Genomic DNA, 23,609 nt, shown 5'->3' on the forward strand with positions numbered 1-23,609 from the left:
TGACCAAATACATATTTTCTACCATAATTTGCAAATAAATTCATTAAAAATCCTACAATATGATTTTCTGGATTTTTTTCTCTCATTTTGTCTGTCATAGTTGAAGTGTACCTATGATGAAAATTACAGGACTCTCTCATCTTTTTAAGTGGGAGAACTTGCACAATTGGTGGCTGACTAAATACTTTTTTGCCCCACTGTATATACACTTGTTCTGAAAAGCCCCAGAGTCTGCAACACTACTAAGCAAGGGGCACCATGAAGACCAAGGAGCTCTCCAGACAAGTCAGGGACAAAGTTGTGGAGAAGTACAGATCAGGGTTGGGTTATAAAAAAAGATCTGAAACTTTGAACATCCCACGGAGCACCATTAAATACATTATTAAAAAATGGAAAGAATATGGCACCACAACACACCTGCCAAGAGAGGGCCGCCCACCAAAACGCACGGACCAGGCAAGGAGGGCACTTTAAAAATATATATATATTTCACCTTTATTTAACCAGGTAGGCTAGTTGAGAACAAGTTCTCATTTTCAACTGCGACCTGGCCAAGATAAAGCAAAGCAGTTCGACACAAACAACAACACAGAGTTACACATGGAATAAACAAACATACAATCAATAATACAGTAGAAAAATCTATATACAGTGTGAGCAAATGAGGTAGGATAAGAGAGGTAAGGCAATAAATAGGCCATGGTGGCGAAGTAATTACAATATAGCAATTAAACACTGGAATGGTAGGGTGTGCAGAAGATGGTCGAGTTACAGTTTTTACTTAAATCTACTTGAAAATCTATGTCAAGACCTGAAAATGGTTGTCTAGAAATGATCAACAACCAATTTGACAGAATTATAGAATTTTGAAAATAATAACGGGTGAATGTTGCACAACCCATGTGTGGAAAAGTCTTGGAGACTCACCCCAAAAAGACTCACAACTGTGATCACTGCCAAAGGGGCTTCTACAAAGTATTGACTCAGGGGTGTGAACACTTATGTAAATGAGATATTTCTGTATTATAACATTTCAATAAAAAATTAAAAAATATTTTAAAAAAAAATCATTATGGGGTATTGTAGATGGGTGAGATTTAAAAAAGTATTTCATCCATTTTGAATTCAGGCTGTAACACAACATGTGGAATAAGTCCAGAGGTATGAATACTTTCTGAAGGGACTGTAAGTAGAAGTAGTCTGTGAATGGTGTGTGTGTGTGTGGTGTGTGTGATGTGTGTGTGTGGTCTGTGTGTGTGTAGTGTGTCTGTGTGGTGTGGGCCTAATCACATCTCTCTGTGTGTGTGTGTGGTGTGTGTGTGTGGGGTGTGTGTGTGTGTGTGTGTGAGTGTGTGCTGTGGGGTGTGTGTGTGAGTGTGCTGTGTGGTGTGTAGGGTGTGTGTGTGTGTGTGCGCACTTGCAAGAGTAGAGTTCTGCCTAATCACATCTCTCTGAAGTGGCAAGGAGATCCGGGCCCGTATCCACAAAGCGTCTCAGAGAAGACAATTTGTCATACGTGCTGAGAACAGAGACGTTTTACTCTGCCTCATACGTGCTGAGAACAGACATTTTACTCTGCCTCATACGTGCTGAGAACAGACGTTTTACTCTGCCTCATACGTGCTGAGAACAGAGACGTTTTACTCTGCCTCATACGTGCTGAGAACAGACATTTTACTCTGCCTCATACGTGCATACGTGCTGAGAACAGACGTTTTACTCTGCCTCATACGTGCTGAGAACAGAGACGTTTTACTCTGCCTCATACGTGCTGAGAACAGAGACGTTTTACTCCTCCTCTTATGGGTAAAAATAAAAGCTACGCATGAAGCCTCTTTAGTCATAAGAGTCACGCCTAGTCGACAGATATTTAGGACCAGCAGGAAAATAATCCTGTAGCAACAGGAAATGTGAATAATTATGTGGATTATAATTCATGGACATTTTTCTTTAGGGCAAATCAAATCTGAAATTTCAAAGTGGAAATTACAAACTTTAGAAGCCTTTAAAAAAAGTATAATATGCTTCAAATTTACAGCAACAAAAGAGTGATCAAATTAAGATCCCACATCTGTATTCATGCCAACATATTATGGAAGAATTAAGAGTAGGCAAAGCGATCATGTCAGACAAAAATGATATCAAGCCTTTAAACAATGCAACATTTGATATACAGTTACGTTCACCGTGGTTGGCTGAAGCAAACAATTGGGTTCACAGCTGGCGATGCCTCATCACGGTTATTCCCCATTATTTGCAGTAATATCAATGAGCGCCATCACTATCTCTCCTTTGTGGTACCTCAAACTGACTTTACCAGCTGAGATAAACCTTTATGAGCTGATTTCACTTGTCTTGGCAGTGTCTTAACATCATCCTAAAAGCTACGCAGAGCAGGGAGTTTTTTAGTCTTGTGGATACAGTCCCCGGGGTCCTCATTGTCAGCTGTCCCTGCCCAACACCACCTATGGCACCCTGTTCCCTACATAGTGCATTATGTTTTACCAGGACCCATAGAGCCCTGGTCAAAAGTAGTGCACTATGTAGGGAATAGGGTGCACTATGTACACAATAGTGTGCACTATGTAGGGAATAGGGTGGACTATGTAGGGAATAGTGTGCAGTATGTATGGAATAGGGGGCACTATGTAGGGAATAGGGTGCACTATGTAAGGAATAGGGTGCACTATGTAAGGAACAGGGCTCTGGACTATAGTAGTGCACTATGTAGGGCATAGGGCTCTGGTCTATAGTAGTGCACTATGTAGAGAATAGGGCTCTGGTCTATAGTAGTGCACTATGTAGGGAATAGGGCTCTGGTCTATAGTAGTGCACTATGTAGGGAATAGGGCTTTGGTCTAAAGTAGTGCAATATGTAGGGAACAGGGCTTTGGTCTATAGTAGTGCACTATGTAGGGAACAGGGCTTTGGTCTATAGTAGTGCACTATGTAGGGAATAGGGCTTTGGTCTATAGTAGTGCACTATGTAGGGAACAGGGCTCTGGTCTAAAGTAGTGCACTATGTAAGGAACAGGGCTCTGGTCTAAAGTAGTGCACTATGTAGGGAATAGGGCTCTGGACTATAGTAGTGCACTATGTAGGGAATAGGGCTCTGGTCTATAGTAGTGCACTATGTAGGGAATAGGGCTCTGGTCTAAAGTAGTGCACTATGTAAGGAACAGGGCTCTGGTCTAAAGTAGTGCACTATGTAGGGAATAGAGCTCTAGTCTAAAGTAGTGCACTATGTAGGGAATAGGGCTCTGGTCTAAAGTAGTGCACTATGTAGGGAATAGGGCTCTGGTCTAAAGTAGTGCGCTACGTAGAGAATAGGGCTCTGGTCTAAAGTAGTGCACTATGTAGGGAATAGGGCTCTGGTCTAAAGTAGTGCACTACGTAGGGAATAGGGTGCCATTGGGGACGCAAGCTAAAAGGCTGAATGCATTTTAAAGTGATGGATTACCCAAATGACACATTCACCGTACAACTCTGGTAAGTGTTCAGCTGCTGCGGCTGCTGTGAAAGTAATGGGACCCAAACTCATTTCTACACACATTTCCACATGAGTGTTTTATGCAAATAACACGTGTTCTGTAATTGTAACGCTTTCCCCACGTATTTATTCAACCATTCAGTCCTTTCACATGCAGACATTATTCCCCAGGTGGTCCCTTGTAGCTCAGTTGGGTAGAGCGTGGGGCTTCCAACGACAGGGTTGTGGGTTTGATTCCCACATGGGACCAGTATGAAAAAATTGATAAAAAATATATGCACTCACTACTGTAAATCACTCTGGATAACCGTGTCTGTTCAATGACTTAAACATTGTACATGTGACAGTGTTTTTTTGCCAATTTACCTGGTGCACTATGCCTTGCATAATGACATGAACACTAGCTCGAGGTGTAAGCTAATGCCTAGTGAACCAGGCTTTAGCTCAGTGGGATAACAGTGTTGCGGGTGTATATACGACCATGGTTCAAACTCTGTTCAACACTTCTAACAAGATATGACAGTGTTCCTAACAGGATTATAACTAGTCAACTATGATACATGGACTAAATACATTTTCATGCAAATGTATAATATTGACAATAAATCGAGTTGAATCCAGTCCAGTCCAGTCCAACCTACTCCAGTCCAGTCCAGTCCAACCTACTCCAGTCCAGTCCAGTCCAACCTACTCCAGTCCAGTCCAACCTACTCCAGTCCAGTCCAGTCCAACCTACTCCAGTCCAGTCCAGTCCAACCTACTCCAGTCCAGTCCAGTCCAACCTACTCCAGTCCAGTCCAGTCCAACCTACTCCAGTCCAGTCCAGTCCAACCTACTCCAGTCCAGTCCAGTCCACCTACTCTACACAAGTCCAGTTTCAAATTGTTTAGAACACACAGTCTCGGCAGGTGTGTGTATGTGGAGAAGACAATGTCATGTCAGACAGTATAGCATGGTGTGGTATGTTATGGTATAGTATGGTATGTTATGGTATAGTATAGTATGTTATGGTATAGTATAGTATGGTATGGTATAGTATGGTACCATATGTTATTGTATAGTATGGTTAGGTATGTTATGTTATGGTATAGTATAGTATAGTATAGTACGGTATGGTATGGTAAAGTATGGTATGGTATAGTATGGTATAGTATAGTATGGTATAGTATGGTATAGTATGGTATAGTATAGTATGGTATAGTATGGTAGGGTATGTTATGTTATGGTATAGTATAGTATAGTATATTACGGTATGGTATGGTAAAGTATGGTATAGTATAGTATAGTATAGTATGGTATGGTATGATGTGTTATGGTATAGTATGGTATAGTATAGTATGGTATGTTATGGTATAGCATGGTATAGTATGGTATGGTATGTTATTGTATAGTATAGTATGGTATAGTATGGTATGTTATGGTAAAGTATGGTATAGTATAGTATGTTATGTTATGGTATAGTATAGTATAGTATAGAACGGTATGGTATGGTAAAGTATGGTATGGTATAGTATGGTATAGTATAGTATGGTATAGCATGGTATGGTATGATGTGTTATGGTATAGTATGGTATAGTATGGTATGTTATGGTATAGCATGGTATAGTATGGTATGGTATGTTATTGTATAGTATAGTATAGTATAGTATAGTATAGTATGGTATAGTATGGTATGGTATGATATGTTATGGTAAAGTATGGTATGGTAAAGTATGGCATAGTATAGTATTCAGCCATGCTGCCCTGTTCGGAGATAATTGTAATTTTCATAAGTTATTTTTTGTGGCACCTGACCACACGTCTGAACAGTAGTCAAGGTGCGACAAAACTAGGGCCTGTAGGACCTGCCTTGTTGATAGTGTTAAGAAGGCAGAGCATCGCTTTATTATCGACAGACTTCTTCCCATCTTAGCTACTACTGCATCAACATGTTATGACCATGACAGTTTACAATCTAGGGTTACTCCAAGCAGTTTAGTCATCTCAACTTGCTCAAGTTCCACATTATTTATTACAATATTTAGTTGTGGTTTAGGATTTAGTGAATGTTTTGTCCCAAATACAATGCTTTTAGTTTTAGAAATATTTAGGGCTAACTTATTCCTTGCCACCCACTCTGAAACTAACTGCAGTTCTTTGTGAAGTGTTGCAGTCATTTCAGTCGCTGTAGTAGCTGACGTGTATAGTGTTGAGTCATCCGCATATTTACATGCATTTAAAGTAATTCATGCTTTACTCAAAGTCAGTGGCATGTCATTTGTAAAAAATAAAAAAATAAAAAGCAAGGGGCCTAAACAGCTACCCTGGGGAATTCCTGAATCTACCTGGATTATGTTTGAGAGGCTTCCATTAAAGAACACCCTCTGTGTTCTGTTAGACAAGTAACACTTTATCCACATCATAGCAGGGGGTGTAAAGCCATAACACACACGTTTTTCCAGCAGCAGACTAGGATTTATCATGTCAAAAGCTGCACGGTCTAAGTCTAACAAGACAGCCCCCACAAGAATTTGATCATCAATTTCACTTAGCCAGTCATCAGTCATTTGTGTAAGTGCTGTGCTTGTTGATTGTGCTTCCCTATAAGCGTGCTGAAAGTCTGTTGTCAACAGTAGCTCTTGTACTTTTCACAATAATTTCACAAGGCCTAATTCACATGATGTGCCTAAATACTTATAACTACTAACTAGGCTAATAAATAATCACATATTTGTATTTCAATTATTTCATTAACCTTTCAAGTTATCCCTTTAGATAGACATATTTTTTAACAAGATATTTAATTTCCCTGCCCAACAATACGTCCCTATGGCACCCTGTTCCCTACATAGTGTATTCTTTTTTTACCAGGACCCATAGAGCTCTGGTCAAAAGTAGTGCACTATGTAGGGAATAGGGCCCTGGTCTAAAGTAGTGCACTATGTAGGGAATAGGGCCCTGGTCAAAAGTAGTGCACTATGTAGGGAATAGGGCCCTGGTCTAAAGTAGTGCACTATGTAGGGAACAGGGCTCTGGTCTAAAGTAGTGCACTATGTAGGGAATAGGGCTCTGGTCAAAAGTAGTGCACTATGTAGGGAATAGGGCCCTGGTCTAAAGTAGTGCACTATGTAGGGAACAGGGCTCTGGTCTAAAGTAGTGCACTATGTAGGGAACAGGGCTCTGGTCTAAAGTAGTGCACTATGTAGGGAACAGGGCTCTGGTCTAAAGTAGTGCACTATGTAGGGAATAGGGCCCTGGTCTAAAGTAGTGCACTATGTAGGGAATAGGCTGCCAATGGGGATGCAAGCTACAAGGCTGAATGCATTTAAAGTGATGGATTACCCAAATGACACATTCACCGTACAACTCTGGTAAGTGTTCAGCTGCTGCGGCTGCTGTGAAAGTAATGGGACCCAAACTCATTTCTACACACATTTCCACATTAGTGTTTTATGCAAATAACACATGTTCTGTAATTGTAACTCTTTCCCCACTTATTCATTCAACCATTCAGTCCTTTCACATGCAGACATTATTCCCCAGGTGGTCCCTTGTAGCGCAGTTGGGTAGAACGTGGGGCTTCCAACGCCAGGGTCGTGGGTTTGATTCCCACATGGGACCAGTATGAAAAAATGTATAAAAAATATATGCAGTCATTTAGTCAAATCAGTCATTTGTGGTAGTGCTGTGCTTGTTGATTGTCCTTCCCTATAAGCGTGCTGAAAGTCTGTTGTCAATTTGTTTACTGTGAAATAGCATTGTATCTCGTCAAACACAATTTTCTCCAGAAGTTTACTAAGGGTTGGTAACAGGCTGATTGGTTGGTTATTTGAGCCAGTAAAGGGGTATAGTATAGCATAGTATAGTATAATACAGCATAGCATAGCATAGTACAGTATAGTATAGCATATTGCATATTGTAGTATAGTATAGTATAGTATGGCATGGTATAGTGTGGTTTAGTATGGTATAGTATAGTATGACATGGCATGGTATAATATATTATGGTATGGTATAGTATGGTATAATATGATATGGCTCAGTATGGTATAGTATAGTATAATATGATATGGTATGGTTTAGTATGGTATATTGTAGTATAGTATAGTATGGTATGGTATAGTATGCTTTAGTATGGTGTAGTATAGTATGACACGGTATGTTATAGTATAGTATATTATGGTATGGTATGGTATAGTTTGGTATAATATGATATGGTTCAGTATGGCATAGTATATTATGTTATGGAATGGTTTAGTATGGTATATTGTAGTATATTATAGTATAGTATGGTATAGTATGCTTTAGTATGGTATAGTATAGTATGACACGGTATGTTATAGTATAGTATATTATGGTATGGTATGGTATGGTATAGTTTGGTATAATATGATATGGTTCAGTATGGCATAGTATATTATTTTATGGAATGGTTTAGTATGGTATATTGTAGTATAGTATAGCATATTATGGTATAGTATAGTATATTATGGTACGCTATGGTATAGTATTGTTTAGTATGGTTTAGTATGGTATAGTATAGCATGACACGGTATGGTATAGTATATTATGGTATGGTATAGTATATTATGGTATGGTATATTATGGTATGGTATGGTATGGTATGACATGGTATGGTATGGTATAGTATAGTATATAGTATATTATAGTATAAATAAGACAAAAAGACAGAACCCCCCCCCCCCCACACACACACACACCTTTTGCAGCAATTACAGCTGCAAGTCTCTTGGGGTATGTCTCTATAAGTTTGGAATATCTAGCCACTGGGATTTTTGCCCATCATTCAAGACAAAACTGCTCCAGCTCCTTCAAGTTGGATGGGTTCTGCTGATGTACAGCAATCTTGAAGTCATACCACAGATTCTCAATTGGATTGAGGTCTGGGCGTTGACTAGGCCATTCCAAGACATTTCAATGTTTCCCCTTAAACCACTCGAATGTCGCTTTAGCAGTATGCTTAGGGTCATTGTCCTGCTGGAAGCTGAATCTCCGTCCCAGTCTCAAATCTCTTGAAGACTAGAACAGGTTTCCCTCAAGAATTTCCCTGTATTTAGCTCCATCCATCATTCCTTCAATTCTGACCAGTTTCCCAGTCCCTGCCGATGAAAAACATGGGGATGGTGTTCTCGGGGTGATGAGGGGTGTTGGGTTTGCGCCAGACATAGCGTTTTCGTTGATTGGCAAAAAGCTACATTTTTGTCTCATCTAACCAGAGTACCTTCTTCCATATGTTTTTTTTATGGCCATTCTTCCGTAAAGCCCAGCTCTGTGGGGTGTACGTCTTAAAGTGATCCTATGGACAGATACTCCAATCTCCGCTGTGGAGCTTTGCAGCTCCTTCAGGGTTATCTTTGGTCTCTGATTAATGCCCTCCTTGCCTGGTCCGTGAGTTTTGGTGGGCGGCCCTCTCTTGGCAGGTGTGTTGTGGTGCCATATTCTTTCCATTTTTTATAATGGATTTAATGGTGCTCCATGGGATGTTCAAAGTTTCAGATATTTTTTTATAACCCAACCCTGATCTGTACTTCTCCACAACTTTGTCCCTGACCTGTTTGGAAATCTCGGTCTTCATGGTGCCCCTTGCTTAGTGGTGTTGCAGACTCTGGGGCCTTTCAGAACAGGTGTATATATACTGAGATCATGTGACAGATCATGTGACACTTAGATGTCCACACAGGTGGACTTTATCTTATTTAGATAAGATCTTACACCAGATCTTATTTAGGGGCTTCATAGCAAAGGGGGTGAATACATGCACGCACCACTTTTCCGTTGTTTGTTTTTACTTACTTTTTTTATATATATTTTTTTAAATGTCACTTCACCAATTTTGACTATTTTGTGTATGTCCATTACATGAAATCCAAATAATATTCTGCTTAAATTACAGGTTGTAATGCAACAAAATAGGAAAACCGCCAAGTGGGGTGAATACTTTTGCAAGGCACTGTATAATATTGCATGGTATGGTATAGTATGGTATGGTTTGGTATGGTATAGTATGGTTTAGTATAGTATAGTATAGTATGGTATGGTGTACTATAATGTGGTATGGTTAGGTAGCCTAGCAGTTAGAGTGTTAGGCCAGTAACCAAAAGTTTGACCAGGTAAAAATCTGTCGTCCTCCGCAAAGCAGTTAACCCACTGTTCTCTGGGTGCCGTGGATGTTGATTTAAGGCAGCCCCCCCTTACCTCTCTGATTCAGAGGGGTTAAATGCAGAAGACACATTTCAGTTGAAGGCATTCAGTTGTACAACTGACTAGGTATCCCCGTGTAGTATACATTAGTAAGGTATAGTATAGTATGGTACTCACAGTCTCTGCAGGTGTGTGTATTTGGAGAAGATGTTGTCCGACAGTCTCTTTATCTCATTACTCTTCAGAGACCTGCAACGGGAACACTGCACCGTTACTATGGTTACACGGGGGACACACACACACACGCGGCACGCACGGATGCGTGCACCCACACACAGACACACACACATCCGATCCACACATAATGCTACTTGAAAATCCATTCCATCAGCCATCTATTCTGTGAGATGAATGCGATATATTATATAATTAGAGCTGAGATTGAACAGCAGATGAGCTCTTGTTTTTTTTCTCAAAATGATTGATATCCCTAAAGATTCTTATAAATTTAAATATAGTAGTCAAAAGTTTAGTATTTGGTTCCATATTCCTAGCCCTTTACAAATAGCAGGGGAGCATGTCTTGGGGGTATGATCTTTGACCCTATGTAACATTTTCTCACTCGTCATTATTCATGACTCATTCATGATTATCCGTAATCACGGTAGCATCCGCGTCAGTGTTTCTGCTGCAGTCATTTAGCTGTGGCGCTGCGCAACGGCAAAATCATTGCCGCCACACCAAAAGAACATTGAACATGCAAAACATTTGAATAAAACCCCCGCAAAATGAAATATCACATTTACATAAGTATTCAGACCCAATATAGACCGTTTTTTCTACACTTTGTCCTTGTACTAAATGTTATTAGAACGTAACCATTTTTAAGACACAAGAAAAGTGTGTGTGTGTATAAGTCTCGCCCCTCACACCCCTTTACCTATAAATAGACCCTCGGATCCAGATACTGTTTGATATGTAATCGCTTCTCATCCATATTCATAACAGAGGTGGAAGATAAAGTGCATTCAGACCCCTTGACCTTTTCCACATTTTGTTACGTTACAGCCTTATTCTAAAATTGATTTTTTTTAAAGAAAAAAGTCACCAATCTACACACAATACTCCACAATGACAAAGCAAAAAAACGTTTAAAAAAAAATGTTTACCTAATTTATTCAACAAAAAAAAAATGGAAAACTTACATTTACATAAGTAGTCAAACCCTTTACTCAGTACTTTGTTGAAGCACCTTTGGCAGCGATTACAGCGTCAAGTCTTCTTGGGTATGACGCTACAAGCTTGGCACACCTGTATTTGGGGAGTTTCTCCCATTCTTCTCTGCAGATCGTCTCAAGCTCTGTCAGGTTGGATGGGAGCGTCGCTGCACAGCTATTTTCAGGTCTCTCCAGAGATGTTTGATTGGGTTCAAGTCCAGGCTCTGGCTGGGCCTCTCAAGGACATTCGGAGACTTGTCCCAAAGCCACTCCTGCGTTGTCTTGGCTGTATGCTTAGGGTCGTTGTCCTGTTGGAAAGTGAATCTTCACCCCAGTCTGAGATCCTGAGCATTCTGGAGAAGGTTTTCATCAAGGATCTCTCTGTACTTTGCTCCGCTCAACTTTCCCTCGATCCTGGCTAGTCTCCCAGTCTCTGCCACTGAAAAACATCCCCACAGTATGATGCTGCCAACACCATGCTTCATCATAGTGATGGTGCCAGGTTTCCTCCAGACGTCTGGCTTGGCATTCAGGCCAAAGTGTTCAATCTTGGTTTCATCAGACTAGAGAATCTTGTTTCTCATGGTCTGAGTCCTTAAGGTGCCTTTTGGAAAACACCAAGCAGGCTGTCATGTGCCTTTTACTGAGGTGTGGCTTCTGTCTGGCCACTCTCCATAAAGGCCAAATTGGTGGAGTGCTGCAAAGATGGTTATCCTTCTGGAAGGTTCTCCCATCTCCACAGAGGAACTCTGGAGCTCTGTCAGAGTGACCATCGGGTTCTTGGTCACCTCCTTGACCAAGGCCCTTCTCCGCCGATTGCTCAGTTTGGCCGGGCGGCCAGCTCTAGGAAGAGTCTTGGTGGTTCCAAACTTCTTCCTTTTAAGATTGGAGGCCATTGTGTTCTTGGGGACCTTCAATGCTGCAGACATTTTTTGGTGCCCTTCTCCAGATCTGTGCCTCAACAAAATCCTGTCTCGGAGCTCTACAGACAATTCCTTCGACCTCATGGCTTGGTTTTTGCATGTACTGTCAACTGTGAGACCTTATATAGACAAATTTTTTACCTTTCCAAATCATGTCCAATCAATTGAATTTACCACAGGTGGACTCCAATCTGTAAGGATCGACGCTGGTAGACGAGAAGCAAATACAAGGAGTGAACATTTAATTAGCAATAGACATGGAACAGGACAGGACAGCGTCTGGACATGAACACATAACAACATGAATGCAGATACAGGGAACAAATGGGGGAATAGACAGTTGTAGACGGGGCAATCAACTAAGGGAAGGAGTCCAGGTGAGTCCAATGAGCGCTGCTGCGAGTAATGATGGTGACAGGTGTGCGTAATGAAGGGCAGCATGACGCCCTCGTGCGCCAGAGACGGAGAGCGGGAGCAGGCGTGACAGTACCCCCTAGGGGCGCCACCTGGCATCCCACCTGGGTGAGCCTGACGGGCCGGCCGAGGCATGGGTGCTGGACAAGCCGGCTGGGGGTGTAGAAACCCAACGAGCTGGCAGCAGCGTGGGAGCCTGCGAGCCACCTGAGGTGTGAAAGCCTGACGATCCAGCAGCAGCGTGGGAGCCTGCGAGCCACCTGAGGTGTGAAAGCCTGACGATCCAGCAGCAGCGTGGGAGCCTGCGAGCCACCTGAGGTGTGAAAGCCTGACGATCCAGCTGAGGCGTGGGAGGTTGGCGAGCCAGCTAAGGCGTGGGAGCCCGATGAACCGGCTGAGGCATGACGTGGGATGAGCGCCTGATGAGCCGGCTGAGGCGTAGGAGCCCGACGAGCAGGCTGAGGCATGATGTGGGATGGGAGCCTGCCGACCCAATTGGCGCAAGAAGACCTCTCGAGCCAGCTAAGGCATGGAAGCCCGACGAGCTAGCTGAGGCACCCCCGGTTCCATCAGTGATGGCATCTGGAACCGACGTCACCAGCCAAAAAACAAAAACCTCCCGGATGCTTCGTATAGTGGTGTGAGCATTCTGTAAGGATCGACGCTGGTAGACGAGAAGCAAGTACAGGGAGTGAACGTTTAATTAGCAACAGACATGGAACAGGACAGGACAGCGTCTGGACATGAACACATAACATTAATGCAGATACATGGAACAAACGGGGGAGCAGACAGTTATAGAAGGGGCAATTAACAAAGGGAAGGAGTCCAGGTGAGTCCAATGAGCGCTGCTGCGCGTAATGATGGTGACAGGTGTGCAGCCTAGCTGCCCTCGAGCGCCAGAGAGGGAGAGCGGGAGCAGGTGTGACACCAATCAAGTGGTAGAAACATCTCAAGGATGATCAATGGAAACAGGATCCACCTGAGCTCAATTTTGTGTCTCATAGCAAAGCGTCTGAATACTTACGTAAATATGGTATTATTTCTGTTTTTTATTTTTAATATAATTTGCACTGTATTTTTATGTGTGTATTTGTTTCGTGTTACGTTAGAGTAACAATAAACATACAAATATGTATTTTATGTGTGTATTTATTTTATTTTACATTAGAGTAATGGTCTGTGAATGTCTGAGATTTTAGTGTCTGTCACCACTTGTAATTTCACAGGAAATAAACTACTGCTGTTACACCCTCATCTCATCTGAAGAGGGGAATCTAGTCAAGTGAATTATTTGAATTTACCTGATTGATTCACTGTGTGTGTGTGTGTGTGTGTGTGTGTGTGTGTGTGTGTGTGTGTGTGTGTGTGTGTGTGTGTGTGTGTGTGTGTGTGTGTGTGTGTGTGTGTGTGTGTGTGTGTGTGTGTGTGTGTGTGTGTGTGTGTGTGTGAACAAACCACATCTCTACTCTGGGTCTGTAATGAAACCTCGCTAACACAGACCCACATAGAAAACACAAGCACACGACACATGGTTGCAAAAGCACTCAAAAACACACACACACACACACACACACACACACACACACACACACACACACACACACACACACACACACACACACACACACACACACACACACACACACACACACACACACACACACACACACACACACACACACACACTGCAAACACACATATCGAGAGAGGTACTTACAGCCAGGTGACATTGGTGGAGACTTGAGGAACGTCATGTAGGTTGACTTCCACACACTCTAGCTCTGTCTTGATACAGTCACAACGCTGTGGGTACTGCTGCAAGACTACACAACAACACACAAGTAATACACACCTACACACAGATACAATAATACTGCAGATCTACACCAACACACACACACACACACACACACACACACACACACAAACACTAACACAAACACACACTTACAGCAGTCTTCTGGTAACGGTAGGACCTGTGGTTCGACCTTCCTGATGGTTCGATCAAAGATGTCCGCCCATCCACTGTTGTCTCCTACAGACACAAAAACATCAGTTATGTATAGTAGGAGCTATTACAGCATATAACACCTAGCTAGCATGGCACATTAACGCTTCCAACACACCCTGACAGCGTCATTGCATTTTGATACACCACAATTACATTAATTTCCAATGAAAACACTGTGTTTGTCCTTGCAGCATTGCGTTGCGGAGGCAGTTGCAGTGCGTTCTGTGTGGTGCCATACGTTGGGTTTATCGAACGTATGCGTCAAACTGTATGAGTAGACGGCTTGACAGAAATGGTAGCAGAAGGTGAATGTTGGACTTTTGTTGCGTACACATCCAGATGATGCTGCGTACTACAGGCCCTTAACCTGTTAAACTTTTCTGAAGGACACATGATCTGGTATACTACCCTCAAAGTACATTTCTGTTTCAAAATGATAAGTCCAACAAACACATGCTTAGTACTGTTAGGAAAGTAAGAACTGTAAGATTCAGATAACGGTCTTGAAATGTCAGTGTAATTGCTGAATTGACATGGAATTGACCCCAACCCTGTCTACAACTCACATTTTTATCTGAAAATATTTGGACACACCTACTCATTCAAGAGTTTTTCTTTATTTTTACTATTTTCTAGATTAGTAAACTATTGTTGAATAATAGTGAAGACCAAAAAAGTGTTAAACAAATCAAAATATATTCTATATTTTAGATTCTTCAAAGTAGCCACCCTTTGCCTTGATGACAGCTTTGCACACGCTTGGCCTTCTCTCAACCAGCTTCATGAGGAATGCTTTTCCAACAGTCTTGAAGGAGTTCCCACATATGCTGAGCACTTGTTGGCTGCCTTTCCTTCACTCTGCGGTCCTACTCATCCCAAACCATCTCAATTGGGTTGAGGTCAGGTGATTGTGGAGGTCAGGTCATCTGATGTAGCACTGATGTAGCACATCACTGTCCTTGGTCAAATAGCCCTTAGGCCCTGAGGTGTGTTTTGGTCAATGTCCTGTTGAAAAACAAATGATAGTCCCACTAATCACAAACCAGATGGGATGGCGTATTGCGGCAGAATGCTGTGGTAGCCATGCTGGTTAAGTGTGCCTTGAATTCTAAATAAATCACAGACAGTGTCACCAGCAGAGCACCCCCACACCATCACACCTCCTCCTCCATGCTTCACGGTGGTAACTACACATGCGGAGATCATCTGTTCACCTACTCTGCGTCTCACAAAGACACGGCGGTTGGAACCAAAAATATCCAATTTTATTTCATCAGACCAAAAGACATATTTCCACCGGTCTAATGTCAATTGCTCATGTTTCTTGGCCCAAGCAAGTATCTTCTTCTTATTGGTGTCCTTTAGTAGTGGTTTCTTTGCAGCAATTCGACACTGAAGGCCTGATTCACGCAGTCTCCTCTGAACAGTTGATGTTGAGATGTGTCTGTTACTTAAACTCTGTGAATTATTTATTTGGGCTGCAATCTGAGGTGCAGTTAACTCTAATGAACTTATCCTCTGCAGCAGAGGTAACTCTGGGTCTTCCTGTCCTGTGGCAGTCCTCATCAGAGCCAGTTTCATCATAGCGCTTGATGGTTTTTGTTCTTGACATTTTCCAGATTGACTGACCTTCATGTCTTATTGTAATGATGGACTGTTGTGTCTCTTTGCTTATTTGACCTGTTCTTCCCATAATATCTTTGATTTTCACATTGCAAGGAGTTGCATGGCCATTTTCTTAGACCGCGTCATAGGATGCTGATCCCCCAACATATACTGAAAGGCGAAGATTTTGTGTTTCTTCCCTGTGGGGTCCTAATGGATTCACAATCTCAAATTCATCAGAATATAAAATAATCTGGAGTGCATTATCATATTTAGAAAATATTGGATGCTTTTTCAATGTTTCTACATCTTGGAAATCTGATTGGACTCCCTCCACAAACCTATGGCTTTAAATGCTCATGTCTTAGTCTTCATGGTTTCAGGAATTGGAACATATTGAAAGGTGATCTGTTTATCAGTACAATTGCATTTGAATTTGCATTCAATTGGTTCAACAAATGGAAAATATGCCTCATAATATTTGTCATTTTTCCTCTGAGTGGACAGTGCTGATAATCCATGCAGAACAAAACTTTGTTTTATTGTCCCATATACAATATCTGAGCTGCGGTTGAATTATCCAGTCTGTGTGATTCACAAATCATTTCAACCCAATTTTTATACTTGAGTAAAAGTAAAGATACCTTAAAAGAAAATGACTCAAGTAAAAGTGAAAGTCACCCAGTAAAATACTACTTGAGTAAAAGTCTAAAAGTATTTGGTTTAAATGTACTTAAGTATCAAAAGTAAAAGTATTAAATAATTTAATATTCCTTACATTAAGCAAACCAGGCAGCAGGTAGGTAGCCTTGTGGTTAGAGTGTAGAGGAGGTAGGTAGCCTAGTGGTTAGAGTGTAGAGGAGGCAGGTAGCCTAGTGGTTAGAGTGTAGAGGAGGCAGGTAGCCTAGTGGTTAGAGTGTAGAGGAGGCAGGTAGCCTAGTGGTTAGAGTGTAGAGGAGGCAGGTAGCCTAGTGGTTAGAGTGTAGAGGAGGTAGGTAGCCTAGTGGTTAGAGTGTAGAGGAGGCAGGTAGCCTAGTGGTTAGAGTGTAGAGGAGGCAGGTAGCCTTGTGGTTAGAGTGTAGAGGAGGCAGGTAGCCTTGTGGTTAGAGTGTAGAGGAGGCAGGTAGCCTTGTGGTTAGAGTGTAGAGGAGGCAGGTAGCCTTGTGGTTAGAGTGTAGAGGAGGCAGGTAGCCTTGTGGTTAGAGTGTAGAGGAAGCAGGTAGCCTTGTGGTTAGAGTGTAGAGGAGGCAGGTAGCCTTGTGGTTAGAGTGTAGAGGAGGCAGGTAGCCTAGTGGTTAGAGCGTTGGACTAGCAACCTTTCGGTTTTCTGTCATTCTGCCCCTGAGCAAGGCAGTTAACCCACTGTTCTCTATGTGCTGTGGATGTTGATTAAGGCAGCCCCCTGCACTTCTCTGATTCAGAGGGGTTGGTTTAAATGTGGAAGATGTATTCAGCTGTACAAGTGACTAGGTGTCCCTCAGATGACATTTTTTATTTATTTACAGATAGCCAGGTGCACAGTTCAACACTCAGACATAATTTACATTTGTGTTTAGTGAGTCTGCCAGATCAGAGGCAGTAGGGATGACCAGGGATGTTCTCTTGATAAATGCGTGAATTAGACAATTTTCCTGTTCTGCTAAGCATTCTAAATGTAAAGAGTACTTTTGGGTGTCAAGGAAAATGTAAGGAGTAAAAAAGTGCATTATTTTCTTTAGGAATGTAGTGGAGTAAAAGTAAAAGTTGTGAAAAATATCAATAGTAAATTAAAGTACAGATACCCCCAAAAACGACTTAAGTAAGTTCAAGTGTTTTTATTTAAGTGCTTTACACCACTGCTTTAATGAGGGTTATTAAAGCATATTAATTATGCTTTCTTTGTATTGTGCTTGAAGCATGTTGTCCTCTTGTAGATTCAATGTGACTGCAAAGGTTCTTGTAACATCTTACTGAGTAACATGTCTACTGTTGTGACATTATGCCAAATCATTATTTTTGTGTTTTGATGCCGTTTTATACATGCACTGATACCCCCAAAACGTTTTTTTCACAACACTTTCTTTAAAAAAACACCAACATTTAGATTGAATTAACCATTTTGGGTGTTTCAGAGTACTTCTATTCTGTTTGTTTTTTTAAACCTTTCTGTGTATCAGAACATTTACATTGGGTTTCCATTCAAAACACCCTCCAAACACCAGCTCTTAGCTTAGGTGCATTACTTGTCCTGGTTTCACAACACAATCACGGTGTTCTGAGCTTTTATATGTTTACAGTCCAGCTGTAATCGCTGCCAAAGGTGCTTCTACAAAGTATTGACTCAGGGGTGTGAATACTTATGTAAATGAGATACTTCTGTACTTCTGTAATTCATTTTCACAACAACAAACAACAAATCATAAATATTTCATTATGGGGTATTGTTTGTAGATGGGTGAGAAAAATACATTTAATCCATTTTGAATTTAGGCTGTAACACAGCAACATTTGGAATAAGTCAAGGGATAAGAATACTTTCTGGCTACTTCTGTGTCTCAGGAAGGCAGTAGTCATAAAATACTCTCTCACCACAGTTGTCCTCGTCGGCTCCGTTGGGACAGTCTCTATGTCCATTACACTGCAGAGCCTGGTGTAGACACACTGTCACATTACCACAGGGAAACTGGCCCAGAGGACAACTGCTCTCTACTGCCACCCTGCTGGACACCATTGCTGCAGCTGGAGGGAGGAGATAGGGAGAAGAGGGGAAGGAGGGGGCGAGAGAGAGATAAAGTGAGAGGCACATTTTTTAGCACATTTAAAGAAATGAATAGACAAAAAAACAAACAAAAGAAAGAAAGAAAGAAAGAAAGCTACTTTCACCCCAACAAACCATTTCTGGCGCACTAACCACTAACTCCTTATTACAGTATCCTTAGTCCCTTTGTCCATTTCCCATTCAACAGCAGTGCTATAAATGACCTATTACAAAAACAGCTGAAGGTGAAATCAAATAATAATATAATAATGAAAACCTCTAGAGTGGCTTTGTACTCTCAGCTCCCAACCTCCCCACTCTCAACCGGGCCCTGGCTTCAGAAGCCTTGTTAAGACCAAGGCTTCATTTGTAAATCGGGAGGTGCCAGAACAAAAAGTGAGCCGGAGAAGTTGGGGGCTCTGAGGTACCGGAGAAGTGGGGGGCTCTGAGGTACTGGAGAAGTGGGGGGCTCTGAGGCACCGGAGAAGTGGGGGCTCTGAGGTACCGGAGAGGTGGGGGCTCTGAGCTACCGGAGAAGTGGGGGCTCTGAGGTACCGGAGAGGTGGGGGCTCTGAGGTACCGGAGAAGTGGGGGCTCTGAGGCACCGGAGAAGTGGGGGGCTCTGAGGTACCGGAGAAGTGGGGGGCTCTGAGGTACTGGAGAAGTGGGGGGCTCTGAGGCACCGAAGAAGTGGGGGGCTCTGAGGCACCGGAGAAGTGGGGGGCTCTGAGGTACCGGAGAAGTGGGGGCTCTGAGGTACCGGAGAAGTGGGGGCTCTGAGGCACCGGAGAGGTGGGGGCTCTGAGCTACCGGAGGAAGCTGGGGGCTCTGAGGTACCGGAGAAGTGGGGGGCTCTGAGGTACCGGAGAGGTGGGGGGCTCTGGGGTACCGGAGAGGTGGGGGCTCTGAGGTACCGGAGAAGTGGGGGCTCTGAGGTACCGGAGAAGTGGGGGGCTCTGAGGTACCGGAGAAGTGGGGGGCTCTGAGGCACCGAAGAAGTGGGGGGCTCTGAGGCACCGGAGAAGTGGGGGCTCTGAGGTACCGGAGAGGTGGGGGCTCTGAGCTACCGGAGGAAGCTGGGGGCTCTGAGGTACCGGAGAGGTGGGGGCTCTGAGGTACCGGAGAAGTGGGGGCTCTGAGGTACCGGAGAAGTGGGGGCTCTGAGGCACCGGAGAAATGGGGGGCTCTGAGGTACCGGAGAAGTGGGGGGCTCTGAGGTACCGGAGAAGTGGGGGGCTCTGAGGTACCGGAGAAGTGGGGGCTCTGAGGTACCGGAGAGGTGGGGGCTCTGAGGTACCGGAGAGGTGGGGGCTCTGTTGTACCGGAGAAGTGGGGGCTCTGTTGTACCGGACAAGTGGGGGCTCTGAGGTACCGGAACGCATGAAAATAAATCAACTTTATAATAAAGGGAAACTGGCCCAGAGGAAACTGGCCCAGAGGAAACTAGCCCAGAGGAAACTGGCCCAGATGAAACTAGCCCTGAGGAAACTGGCCCAGAGGAAACTAGCCCAGAGGAAACTGGCCCAGAGGAAACTGGTCTAGAGGAAACTGGCCCAGAGGAAACTAGCCCTAAGGAAACTAGCCCAGAGGAAACTAGCCCAGAGGAAACTGGCCCAGAGGAAACTAGCCCAGAGGAAACTAGCCCAGAGGAAACTGGCCCAGAGGAAACTAGCCCTGAGGAAACTGGCCCAGAGGAAACTAGCCCAGAGGAAACTGGCCCAGAGGAAACTGGTCTAGAGGAAACTGGCCTAGAGGAACCTGGCCCAGAGGAAACTAGCCCAGAGGAAACTAGCCCAGAGGAAACTAGCCCAGAGGAAACTAGCCCAGAGGAAACTGGCCCAGAGGAAACTAGCCCAGAGGAAACTGGCCCAGAGGAAACTGGCCCAGAGGAAACTAGCCCAGAGGAAACTAGCCCTGAGGACCAAGCTTTATCAGAGTCTATGCACACTGGCATAGAGCAGTAAGAGTAGAGGCACTTGCAGAAGTTTCACAAATGGGGGAACATTTTCTGTAGTCATGGGTTCGGGAAAAAAAGTGTCTTCTATAAACGTATTTCATGCAATTCTACATAAATGTAGATGATTGGAGATTTTAGAAGAATATTTTTTAATACCTCAAAAATTATCGAAGTGACAGGCTAGTGCTACTTTGACACGGACAAACGGAGAATCTGAGATCAATAAACACGACCTTGTCTTGAATCCATCCATAGCCCAGACCTAGGTGTGTGGAGACACACATCATGTACAATATGAGGAGGAAATTATAGTCCTAAAAAAGATTTTCAGTTTCACTCACCCAAAAACGCTCAGCTCACTCACCTGCAATGGCCCGACGCGCTTGTGCCAAACGCTTTACATTTGTAAAACAATGCAATAGTTATATTTTGAAAGTTGATAACTTGGTATCCTACAGACAGATTAGTATTCTCTTTTCAGCAGGATCCATTTGTTTTACAACCTGTGTATTCCCGCGACTGTATTTAACATATCGAGAAACTATCGATCGTCTGTGGCTAAATTATAGGCATACTCCTGGCATAGTATTCTGAATTATTTCATTTATTTCTGAACAGACAACGAATAACATGAATTAATTCATAGAATATCAGGCACTTTTTCACGTTACGTATTTTAAGGGGCAGTCAGGAGAATTACACAGGAGTCAACTTGAATTAACTCTGATTGCTTTTATTATAATGTTTACGTTGCAAAAAGTGAAAATAATTATTCATGCCATGAGAGGTACAGGATCTTGGTAAATGGGTTCCTGAACATAACCGTCCAAAACTGAGGGTGGCAGGATCCTGTTCTGGCAGGATTGGTTAAGAAGAGGAGATTTTGGATGTATAACACACACACACACACACACACACACACACCTCTCCCTCCTCATATCCCCCATCAGCAGAACAGTGTGATCCTGCCACTCTACTGACTAAAGAGGGAGGGAGGGAGTGTAACGATGTTCGTCTGGGGAAGAAGGAGTAGACCAAAGCACAGCGTGGCACGTGTTCATGATGTTTATTATAACCTGAACACTGAAACAAAAAAAACAAAAAAATGGAACAAAACTAAACAGTCCTGTCTGGTGCAGACACAAAGACAGAAAACAGCTACCCACAAAAACCAACATGGAAAATGGCAACCTAAATAGGCTACACAATCAGAGACAACGAGAAACAGCTGTCTCTGATTGGGAACCAACTCAGGCCACCAATAACCTAATTACCTCTAGACCATACAAAATCCCCTTAGATAAACAAAACCCTAGACAAGACAAAAAAAACTAGACAATACAAAAACTAAACAAACCACCCTTGTCACACCCTGACCTAGAAACAAATATAACTAAAGTCAGGGCGTGACAGGGAGGGAGGGAAGGGAGGGAATGATGGGTACAATTGAGATAATCTGTGTGGGTGATTTTAGCGTTCTATGATGGTTTAGCGAAAAAATATCCTTATGTTAGTACTCTGGCCAATTTTCATTACAATAGGCACAAAGAGGCTTTCTTAAGGTCAAATGTCTTTCTCATCTAGGGCATCATAGCTATATTATTCTGATAAAGGTATTCAACTGCACTCTCATCCCAGCCAGGTCGCTCTAGATCCACCTCGAAATTCCACATCTGTCCAGGTACCAGGAAATCAGGAAATCAGGAAATCCTTTCAAAACCGGACACTAGGAGCAACCGTTAGCGCTATTACTATCAAGTAAGCTTAGGTTTTGCTAGGGCGTTGTGGACAGGGGTGGTGGATGGACGTAAATCGCAAGCTCCGGCTCTGAGTGTTGCTTGTTAAATTTCAGTGATAGGTACTCGTTTTTTTTGTTTTGTTTATTTGCTATCTCAAACCTTGACCCTTAATTTAACCATTCGGAATCAATGCCTAAACGTAATGTTTTAACCCTATCCCAAACCTTAACTGTTAAAATGTAACCATTCGGAATGAATGCCTAATCCAGCCGCAAGACACCCGTGACAGCAACAGAGCAACCCAGGGTGTCCAGAACACCTCGCAATCTGACCTTTGGAGCAACTTCGAAATTTGTCGGTTGGAGAGACGTGGACAAACATAGGAATCTGAATCATAAACTCTTGTTGCTCAGCCTGTGATCACGTCCTTTAGAAAAATCTCTCTCTCTCTCTCTCTCTCTCTCTCTCTCTCTCTCTCTCTCTCTCTCTCTCTCTCTCTCTCTCTCTCTCTCTCTCTCTCTCTCTCTCTCTCTCTCAAATGTGTGTTTTTTTTTTTTACATTGGATAAAAGTACAGACTTAGAGCTACAACATGGTATATCATAAACTGCAGTTAAGACACTTCTAACCCCACTTTTGAGAAAATGGTCCTCAAATGTTTTTGCGAACCTACTGGAGAGCTCTTCTTTGTCTACACCCATTCAGCATCGTCCACACCCTCTTAAACCTCAGCCCCACCCATCTCTTTAAGGAAACCGTGGCACCCAAAAAACGCCATAAAAAAGTCAGACTACGGTTTGCAACTGCACATGGGGACAAAGATCATACTTTTTGGAGAAATAACCTCTGGTCTGATGAAACAAAAATAGAACTGTTTGGCCATAATGACCATCGTTATGTTTGGAGGAAAGTAGGGGAGGCTTGCAAGTCGAAGAACACCATCCCAACCGTGAAGGACAAGGGTGGCAGCATCATGTTGCGGGGGTGCTTTGCTGCTTAACACTTCCGACTTCAATTGTATCTACATCACAGAAGACTGAACTATAACGAAAACGTTGGCACTTCACAAAGTCAATGGCATCATGAGGAATTTAAAATTAGGTGGATATATTGATGCAGCATCTAAAGACATCAGTCAGGAAGTTAAAGCTTGGTCACAAATGGGTCTTCCAAATGGACAATGACCCCAAGCATACTTCCAAAGTAGTGGCAAAATGGCTTAAGGACAACAAAATCAAGGTATTGGAGTGGCCATCACAAAGCCCTGACCTCAACCACATAGACAATTTGTGGGCAGAACTGAAAAAGCGTGTGCGAGCAAGGAGGCCTACAAACCTGACTCAGTTACACCAGCTCTGTCAGGGGGAATGGGC

General features: G+C 43.0%; 1 protein-coding gene across 1 annotated transcript in view; it reads right to left on the reverse strand.

Annotated features, from left to right (window-relative positions):
* The window catches only part of LOC139552808 (relaxin receptor 2-like), a 206,635-nt gene that overhangs the window by 148,496 nt on the left and 34,530 nt on the right, over positions 1-23,609 (reverse strand). Inside the window, 4 exon segments of the mRNA XM_071364858.1 lie at positions 9,809-9,880; positions 13,906-14,011; positions 14,140-14,223; positions 18,373-18,522. Coding sequence (XP_071220959.1) covers positions 9,809-9,880; positions 13,906-14,011; positions 14,140-14,223; positions 18,373-18,522 — 412 coding nt within the window.

The sequence above is a fragment of the Salvelinus alpinus genome, chromosome 24, assembly GCF_045679555.1.
Source record: "Salvelinus alpinus chromosome 24, SLU_Salpinus.1, whole genome shotgun sequence".
NCBI lineage: Eukaryota > Metazoa > Chordata > Actinopteri > Salmoniformes > Salmonidae > Salvelinus > Salvelinus alpinus.